Source organism: Myodes glareolus, chromosome 11, assembly GCF_982192425.1.
Source record: "Myodes glareolus chromosome 11, mMyoGla1.1, whole genome shotgun sequence".
Taxonomy (NCBI): domain Eukaryota; kingdom Metazoa; phylum Chordata; class Mammalia; order Rodentia; family Cricetidae; genus Myodes; species Myodes glareolus.
The window spans coordinates 19,128,684-19,138,301 of record NC_142036.1 but is presented as its reverse complement, the minus strand read 5'-3'; the positions used below and the strand labels follow the sequence as shown (position 1 = coordinate 19,138,301).

The 9,618-nt window shown below is 55.1% G+C and overlaps 1 protein-coding gene across 1 annotated transcript in view; it reads right to left on the bottom strand.

Annotated features, from left to right (window-relative positions):
• Positions 1–131: 131 nt before the first annotated feature.
• Ccdc85c (coiled-coil domain containing 85C) overlaps positions 132–9,618 on the bottom strand; it is a 73,966-nt gene continuing 64,479 nt past the window's right edge. The window contains exons 3-6 of the mRNA XM_048431485.3: positions 8,787–8,894; positions 4,361–4,456; positions 3,651–3,749; positions 132–2,931 (exon numbers count right to left, since the gene is read on the bottom strand). Of these exons, the coding sequence (XP_048287442.3) occupies positions 2,842–2,931; positions 3,651–3,749; positions 4,361–4,456; positions 8,787–8,894 (393 nt within the window). The 3' untranslated portion in view covers positions 132–2,841. The remainder of the gene's footprint in view (positions 2,932–3,650; positions 3,750–4,360; positions 4,457–8,786; positions 8,895–9,618) is intronic.

Sequence of the window (9,618 nt, the reverse complement as noted above, 5' to 3'; positions counted from 1 at the left end):
CTATACAAGCTTCTAGAGGGATCAGGCTTGGAAACCCTCCCATTCCTGGCCTGGAAGTAACCAAGAGTGGTCTTCAATGTCCGCTGTAGGCCAGCGGTCAGCCCACACAGAGACAAGCAGCACACACCCAGTTTGCAGGCTCACAAAGAGGCCTTTATTATCTAGTTCAAATAGACACTGTCACAATCTTATTTGTTACTCCTTTTACTAAAATAGTTCAGATCAATGCTTTTACCACACTATCAAAAGTTCTATTTCTTTTTTTCTCTCCACAAATCAAAGTGGTTCAATAGAAGGTAGAAACAGCCAAAGTCCACAGGCTCCAGCTCTGTACACAGCCAGGGCAGGAGGGGGCAGCTGCAGGTCTCACCACCATCAACTATAGAAGACTGGCCCAGGGCAGGAACCAGGCGTTCCCAGCCCCTCCCAAAAGCAGCACACTTTCCCCCACAGTATGAAAATATACACCTCTGCCACTCTGCAGCCATGCATTTAGTTTGTTTCTAAAAAAAAAAAAAAAAAAATCAGTAGTATGTATCTCACATCCTCTCAAGTTTCAAGAAAGAAAAATGAAAGGTCACTTTGTCTTTAAAACACTGGTTTGTGGCTGTTTAATGCAAATGAAAATGTGCTCAGCAGATTCTGACTCCAGGGTAGGCGAGGCCACCTGGAAGGAGGCGGTGACCTCTGTCACAGTGGGAGGTGGAGCCAGTGCAAGCATCTTGTGAGCTTGAGATGGAGAGTCGGCATTGCAAAAGCTAAAGCTCCAGAAGACCACCTGCCCTCCCCAGCCCAGGGCTCACCGGGTTGCTACTAGCCCCTCCTGGCTGTTAGGTTTGAGATGACACAGACTGTCCTTAGAGAGCTAGCCCACTGCTGAAAGGGCCTAGCTTGCCACCCTATGGAAGGAAAGATACTCAAAGATTTATGTTCTTTGAGTTCCCATGATGTCTCTGCAGCATTAGGGATGGGGTCACACCTCTCCAGAAGGGATGGGTAGCTTCTAGGCTTTTCTTTCTTGGCCAGTCTTCAGATTCCAGGAGTCCTTACTTATTGCTTATGTCAGTGGTAGCTAAACCATCCTGATACAAATGTGATTTCCTGGGACTCCCGGATGAGGCTCCCACCTTGTGTGGACCCATACACCTCTGCATTATTCTGGGATTTCTTGGCCCATAAGGGTCTTGGCCTGTCCAGCAACCTACTTAGCAGGAATCACCCAGTACCAGGGCCAGCAGATGGGTACCAACAAGTTAAACACTTGACCAGACATCAGCATTTCTCTAGAAAGAGCTTCCCAGTGCCCCACAGCCAGAGCGGTAGACCTGTTCCCTACTGCCCTTGCACAACACTCCCTGGGCACACTGAGGGCCATGGGCCTTTCCCCTGAGAGTGTGGGACCCAAGGGTGCGGGCAGCAGAGGTGGTGGGAACAGCCCAAGGGGTCATGAGGCCTTGGTTGGGAGGGAAGCAAGATGCTACCACCTTCTTAGCACACGGGGTGTGGGTGGGGCCTGAAGGAGACCTGCCTGAGGCGAGGACAAGCTCTTTGGGCTCAAGTGCTTGCTGCATGGGGCTCGGAAGTACCATTGAATGAGGAAGTAAATACACGGCACGGGTGATGCCAGCAGCAGGGCCTGGCCTTCCTGCAGGTCTTGAGATACCATCTATATATTTCACAAAAGCACCCACTTCCTCATTTTCCTCACACCAAGGTAGAAACCATCCCTATCTGTCATGCCTCGCCGTTTGAGGCATGATCGTGTAACTGAAGCACTTATTTGAACCCCCAGGTCCCTGTAGGGAGAGACTGAGGCTCAGAGAGGTGACCTGTGCAGAGACAGCTAGCCACAGTTCTGCCCACCTAACATGTTCCCAGTAGGTCATGCATGAGCTCATCAGCTGTGAGGAAAAGACTGAAGCTCATCGGAGTAGGGTGGCTTCTGGCCCATCTTTTCACTAGGGGCCTGGAGAAGCTGAGTGACTTTCTGAAGGCCACACAGTAAATTAAAGCCAGAACCAGGTCATGCCCCTTCCTTCCCAAGGAAAACTCATCAGGGGCAGCTCCTGCAACTCCAGCCATAGTGACCCAGGGTGCACCCGGGGGAGGCTCCACCGACAGTGCCATGGCCCAATTCTTCTTAGCCAGAGAGAACGCTGAGCTCATCCCAGACACTCTCCAGGACTTCCTATGTTGCTGTAAACCAGAAAACGAAACTTGAAGGAGAGACCTAAGAGATGGCTACTCTTGGCATGGGCAGGGAGACATTGCCGAGGGGGTGAATGCTAATAAGCAGCAGCTGGCACCGGGGGGTGGCGAGGTACTGACCCCCAAGTAGCATGGAACCCTGAGCTCCCAGCCAGCCATGGACACATGGGAGCCAGTGCTCCACAACCCAGGGTCCTGGCTATGGCAGGGTAGCAGAAAAGTGCCACCTCTGTCACAGTCCAAGCTCTGGTGGCTTCTGTCCAGTGTGAGGGACAGTCAGGGTGGAAGGCTTGATGAGGGGCATCCACCAAGAGCAGGACAGCCCCAGACAGTCCCGGGCCTGGAGTCTCAGAAGCTTCTTGCGAGTGGAACACAGAGCTTAAACAGGGAGCCAGGCTGCCTGACCACTCTGCTGCAGCAAACAGCCTGTGGCTTCTCGTCTTCCCAAGGTTTGCTGGTGAGGGAGGCAGGAGGTGGAGGCCTGGCTGTCAGTGTCACACCAGGGTAGCCAGGGTGGGCCATGTCCTATGTACAATTCACCACAGAGAAAGACAGTGGCTGGGCCAGAGTTTCTACCAGGTCTAGGGCCTCAGACTCCAGGCAGGGCCAGTCCACATCCATGGAGAAACGGTCCTACAAAGGCCCCTTGAACTGGTTACCAGACAGGTGCTGCCGGATGGAGGGCTTGGTGCTGGCGGCATCTCCCAGTTTCCTCCAGACCACCTGTGAGGAGGCACACTGTGTTAATTGGAGGGCTCACCCCAATCCTACTCTCGGGTCTCACATACCGACTGCCTTACCACCCTGCAAAATCGCCCATGTCTCCAGAGCCACAAAGCTGAGGACGCAGGAAGGTAGAGATGCCCACCATCACTGTGAAGCCTGGCCCCCCAAGCAGGCCACTGCTAGGTGTGAGCTCATCTTTTCAGATGTTCAGTGGGGGCCGTAGACTCGGGAAACAATATGAGGTACACCTCAGGGTATCTCACCCCGCCTGGACTCCAGGCTCAGAGCCTGTCCTAGTGGCTTCTGTGAGGGCCACTTCATCATCCAATGAAGACGACAAGTGGTAGCTGGGAGTTGAAGACAAGGCTCTCTCCCCAGAACAGAGTGTTCACTCGCATGGCCAGGTCTGAGCACTAACTGCAAGGCCAGAGGCCACCAACGGGCACCAGTGAGGGAAAGAAAAAAAAAACAAAAAACCATGGTCCTACACTGGGATGAAGACTGGAGCCCAGGCTCTGTCTAGAACCCCAGGCACGGCACTACTGGGAAGGGAAAGATCTGGTGAGGGGTCAGGAGCCTCTCTGAAGGGGAAGTATGGTAAGCGGTAATGAACCAGGATTCCCAAAGCCGGTCATCTTTCCCCAGCCATAGCGGAGCAAATAAGAAGCAGGTGGCCACGCCCCAGTGCCCAGCCCCAGCCCCGGGAAGCGCCTCACGTTGCACATCTCTCGAACGATGGCCTTCTCCTTCTCGCTCAGGTCCTCCTCACAGCTGTCCTGAAGCTGCCGGTCGAGGTTCTCGTGCACTTCTAGAACCTGAAGAAACAAGTGTCACAGCCTCAAGAGACAGGTGGACGCCAGCAAAGAGCCACTAAGGAAACCAGGGAGGCTGGACAGGGACTTCAGGTGCTCTTGCTTCATGAGCCACAAAAGGATGTGACAGCCTGTACCCAGTCTTGCGGGACATGGCAGTTTCTGCTAGCAGCCACTAAGACTGAGCACTCATGCACATGTGTGGGTGATAACCATGATATACATACAAAGGAAGGCAGGAGAACCCTGAAGTGCTGCTGTGTTCAGGTATGCAAGTCCACTCCAGACACTAGAGTCTCCTGAAACCTGTCTGCTTGTACCTAGAGGCACAAGGCTAGCCTGGACCTCCGATTCTAGCCTCACTCCCACCCCAGGCCTCTCTCTGGCCTCAGGAGGACACTTGTCAATCTCCCCAGCTGCAGCATCTCAGGCTGAGCAGACAACTGACACACTCATGACCACATTCAGCCTAAGTCTCATGGCACTCCAGGCAACGGTGTCCCAGCCCCACTATTCAAGTGCCCTGAGCTTGGAGATGAAGCACTTGTAGAGAAAGGCCCCCATGATCCCGCAGTCCTACTGTGTGCTTGGGAGGGGCAAACAGTGCATTTTACCTTCATGGCATGCACAACAGCCTCGGGCTTCTGTCCTGCAGAACTGTAGACAGTGGAAGGGGGCGAGGGCAGCTCAGATACAGGGCAGGCTGGGCCCTGTGGAAAGAATGACACATGTGAGCCCCCTGGCTGGGTCCCAGATGCCTGTCACTGGGGTAAATGCCAGTCTGGGGGCTGGAAGGATGAGGGTGGAGAAGAGGCAAGGGTGAGAGCTGAGCATCCTGGAGCTGACCTTTGCCTGGCTACTCCCCATGCTTCCTAGACACACCTCTTCTGCAGATTGCATGGTGGCTTACAGAGTCAAAAGTGTGTGGGGGAAACTCTGTATGTGGGGGTAGAAAAGACCCTGTATGTGGGGGGGAGACCCTGTATGTGGAGGGAGAAGACCCTGTATATAGGGGAGAGAAGACCCTGTATATAGGGGAGAAAAGACCCTGTATATGGGTAGAAGACCCTGTATTGGGGGGAAGACCCTGGATGTGGAGAGAAGACCCTGTATGTGGGGGGGAGACCCTGTATGTGGGGAGAAGACCCTCTATGTGGGGGTAGATCCTCTATGTGGGGGGAAGACCCTCTATGTGAGGGGGAGACCCTGTATGTGGGGGGTAGACCCTGTATGTGGGAGGAAGACCCTGTATGTGGAAGGAGAAGACCCTGTATATAGGGGAGAAAGGAACCTGTATATGGGAGAAGACCCTGTATGTGGGGATAGACCCTGTATGTGGGGGGAAGGCCCTGTATGTGGAAGGAGAAGACCCTCTATATAGGGGAGAAAAGAACCTGTATGTGGGGGGGGGAGGCCCTGTCTGTGGGGGAACCCTGAATGTGTGTGTGGGGAGGGGGGAGACCCTGTATGTAGAGGCGGGCGGTGGGGAGACCACGCATGCTGTTCTTCAGATGAGGCATGGCCATCTCAAGAGAGTCAGACAAAGATTCACGTTACTCAGCCAGTTGAGGAAAGGCCAGGCTCAAACCTCCCTGTCCAAGTTCAAAGCCCACCCATTCCCCTCAAGTCCTGCTCCCAGTCCTTGCCCTTGGCCCAGTCCTTGCCCCTTGGGTGGTGAATTGGTCACTGGCCACATGTTCAAAGGTAGGAATAGAAGACAGATCAGTCTGGGCCAGGAGGGACCTCAGAAAGCTCAGAAAGTACTTCGCCCAGCCTCCCTCCAGCTTCCCTCCCTCCTGCTGGTCCTGAGCAAGGTGAGGGCTTTTGCCTTGGGCAATAAGAAAACTCCAAGAGGTGCCCCAGGAGCAAGTGGGGAGGGAATGTTCTACAACCAGAGCACTAGACGGCTGTACCCTGGCCCCTGGGGATCCAGAGCACTAGACGGCTGTACCCTGGGCCCTGGGGATCCAGAGCACTAGACGGCTGTACCCTGACCCCTGGGGATCCAGAGCACTAGACGGCTGTACCCTGACCCCTGGGGATCCAGAGCACTAGACGGCTGTACCCTGACCCCTGGGGATCCAGAGCACTAGACGGCTGTACCCTGGGCCCTGGGGATCAGCCTGAAAACAGAGCTACTCATTCTGTAAGACATGGACCCTAAAGACTCCTCCCAACAATCAGAGAAGCTGAGAAAAGAGGGCTGAATCCTGTCCAGCCATGGCTATCATACAAGCCCAGTAGGGGCCTTGAGGTTGTCCTTATGCCCAGAGTCTTCCACTGACAGCCTGTCTATCGAGTCCATTTCCCTCGGGCCACCTGGCATGGATGATCCCCAGGGCCTCACAGGCTGATCTGCTCCTGTTTCACCAACTGGTTCCAGAACAGGCATGGGGGCTCTGCCCCAACAGGGCTCAGGATCTAGGAAAGTCAGCATTGGACATGGTCCCTTTAACTGACACTTGATTCATGCCTTAGCCTGCTCTGAGCCTCAGTTTCCTCCCTTGGATAAGAGAAAGGGTCCTATGTCCCAGGAAGCATACAAAACCCTGGAAAATGCCCAGTAGGTGTGTCTCGAACTCTAGTCCAGGCTGCCTGACTGGTAAATAGGAAAACAAACAGGGAAAGGGAGTAAGTGGGTTGGGGATGTATTACCCACGGGACTGCAGCCCAAGACAGGCTGGACTAGAGCAGAGTCCACACTTCCCCCACTGGCCAGCAGAGGGTGCCAGCCAAATGAATAAAAAGAGGTCTGGCCCCAGCACCTCGTCCTAGGTAGATACTGTCACCCTGTCCCAGGGAAGACCGGAAATCCTAGTTCACGCTGATGCCACCAGCCTCCATCCTCATCTGTGCCTGTTTCTAACTGACTGCTGTGGGTCCCTCCAGGAAACAGCCGCAAAAGAAATGCAGGAGGCAGGGGGACTGATTGCTGCGCAGTCCAGCCCTCCTGCGCAGTCCAGCCCTCCTGGCTCAACTCACCCAAGCAGCGGGTATCGGGGAGGGCAGGACATGGGGCTCTGAAACGGGTAATGGCCATTGCTCTGCATTTAAAGACTGATTAAGAGTGATTGATGCATTGGGGTTAGTTAGCATCATGCGGGCTCTCCAAGGCCTACCCATCACCAAGCACCTGCACTGGGCAGATCAATCCCGAGTGATAAAACAAACCCCTCTCACAGATGAGGACAGTGACGTGAGCTAGCCAGAGTCAGTTGGTGTACGTGAACCTGGCACATGGCTCTCTGCCACCCCAGAGTTGGTACCGAAAGTGCAGAGACCAGCTTTTCCCAAGATGCCTGTCCAAGCCTGGCTGCTCCTGTCAGGAAGCTGGGATTACAAACCACCTCCTCCCTAGGCTGGCAGTCTTCTTACCTGGGGACTTTCAGGGTTTGCCCTTGTTGCCCTGTTGAGCCCTATGCACTTTAAGGAGACTGACCCTAGGACGGAGGAGGCAGCGACCCAGCAGTGCCAGCACTGAGGGTCAAGGTGGCCAGTCAGGCCCACAGCCTTGACCTCTGAGCCTTTACCCCTTGCCTTCAGTAGCTCCAATAACTGCTATGGCTGGCATCCACAGGGCATTCCACCCCAAAGGCCTGCCTGTCACCTCAGCCCTCCCTGCCCTCTGCCCCTTGGACCACTATCCTAAACAGAGATGATCTGAAGGTCTTCCGTTCATAGCGCCCATGGAACAGAGATATCTGCTGACCCACAAGATCACACTGACCCCTGACCTCCAGGCCCATTTGGACATCAGTATGCCTTTGACTGTGAGGTCCTGTAATCCACGAGCACCCCAGAAGGCCCACTCCCTCCTCCCCAGGGCTGCATGATAGCCCCTCTTGTGGAGTGAGATACAGAATCCCCCCACCCACGGCCTCCACCATGAAGCCTTCCAGAACCTTCCCTCACTCCACTAGACTTCGGTCAGCGCTGCTGAAGTTTGGGGCGTCTGTGTCCTCTAGAGGCTGTGAGAAGTAGGCTGGCACCTGGGAGGCTGGCCCGTCACCAGAGCCAGCGCTGCACTTCACAGGTGCAGGCGATTTGAAGACGGTTCAGCATCACTTAGTGCGCTGAGTCCCTCATCGTGAAGCAATTAGAGCATCGTTTGGTCATGGGCTCCTGGACAAATATTTGGATTATCTGCTGTCAGTGGGCTTGGCAGCCCGCACAGTGTCAACTGGTGGAGAAGGCAGCCAGGCTTCGACAGAGAAACTACAGAGGATGGTTGCCGGTGGTAGCATGAGCCCTCCTGTGCCAGCGCTGTGACCCACCAAGGCCACAGAGAAGCCAAGGCCAACCTTGCTGGTCATCATGGGGGACGACAGGGCAGGGACGGGATCCACACACTGCCCCGGAGTCCCTCTAGATGCCCATACTGGAAGAGCCTAGCACGCAGGCATGCAGTGTGTGACCAGCCACAGTGGCTCAGCAAGGTGGGGGCCCTCACTGTCCCATGGAGCAGGTGAGAATGGCAACCACAAAGCATCCCATAACCCTCTCTGTAGTCACACAGGGGCGACAGACATGCCTGCCCACAGTGTGACCCAGAAATGGTTGGTCACTGAGTGCTGGCATCCAAGGCAGGGCAGAGCCCAGGTAAGCATGCAGCAGATAATCCTGTAGGCCTGTGGTGGTCTCAGGGCAGAGCCCCTCAACTTAAGAGGCTTCATCTCTCAGCTACAAAGCCAAGGTATGGATCCCAACCCTAAATCTCAGGCCAGCAGGCTCCTCTCTCTGCTACAGATTCACACAGTGTTCAGCCAGACAGCGCCTATCATGGCCAGCAGATACTGCCCTTAAAATCTAGCGATATCACCTACCCCAGGCTTCACTTCTCACCCCCTCACTGGGTCCCCATAAGGTTCTAAGGATGCAGGAGCCCAGAGTCCCTGCCCCAGGAGGGTGGAGAGTAAGAAAGTTCACTCGGGGGCTGGCAGTCCTAGACATGACAGGGGCTTAGCCACACAAAGACCACCTGTGTCGGCTCTGTCTCTTCTGGAGCTCAGAGCAACTCAGCTCTGGATCAGGGACACTTACATTCTGCAGGACTTCCTGGTAGGAGGGCGGCAGGGATGAAAGCTGGGATTCTGAGTGGTATGGAGAGAAGCCTTTCCGCAGAGTCCGGAACTCTCCAGAGCCTGCCTGCTGCAAAGGAAGGGGAGGCAGAGTCAGATCCAGGGATGGTGGAGGGGTCAAGGCTCTTCATGCCAAACCTTGTCCTGACCCAGGCCCTGCTCTTAGTAAGCATGCTGTCCTCTGTACAGTGACCTGTCCGCTCAAGCACCCCCTCCTGGATACCTTAACACAGCTCACAGGCTGCCTCTGCCATCACTTAGACAACCCCCCTCCCCACTCATCCCAAAGTAGGCCTGGGTATTGGTCCTCTGAATCCACAGGAACCAATGCAAGCCAGTGCCTGAAAGGGTGATGGCAAGGAGGGAGGATGGGCACACACGTGTGCTGCCCTAAGGTAGCTCCCCACAAGTCAGGCTAGTGACCCAAGACCAGGAGCCAGAGTCCCCAAGGGTCAGGGAAACCTCATAGCTGACAAGGTTTGGTCCAGACTGTCCACCTTCTAGGTCCAGCCCCACAGAAGACAGCCTTCCTTCCTTCCTTCCTAAACCACCAAGACTTCAAAGGAGAGGAGGGAGCAGATTAAAAACTGCAGAGGAATGTCCATAAATCAGCAGGCTGCTGAGTTCCCCAAACAAACCAGAAAGGGAGGAAGCCAGGCTGGCTGACAGAAGGGGCAGCAGCCCTATAAAGAGGGTCCCTCCTCCCACCCAGCAGCCTGCTCATCCAGCCTGGGAGGGATCCCCACATTCCACTGCTGGCCTCCTGCCAGTCACAGGGCCTAGCCCCCATTTCT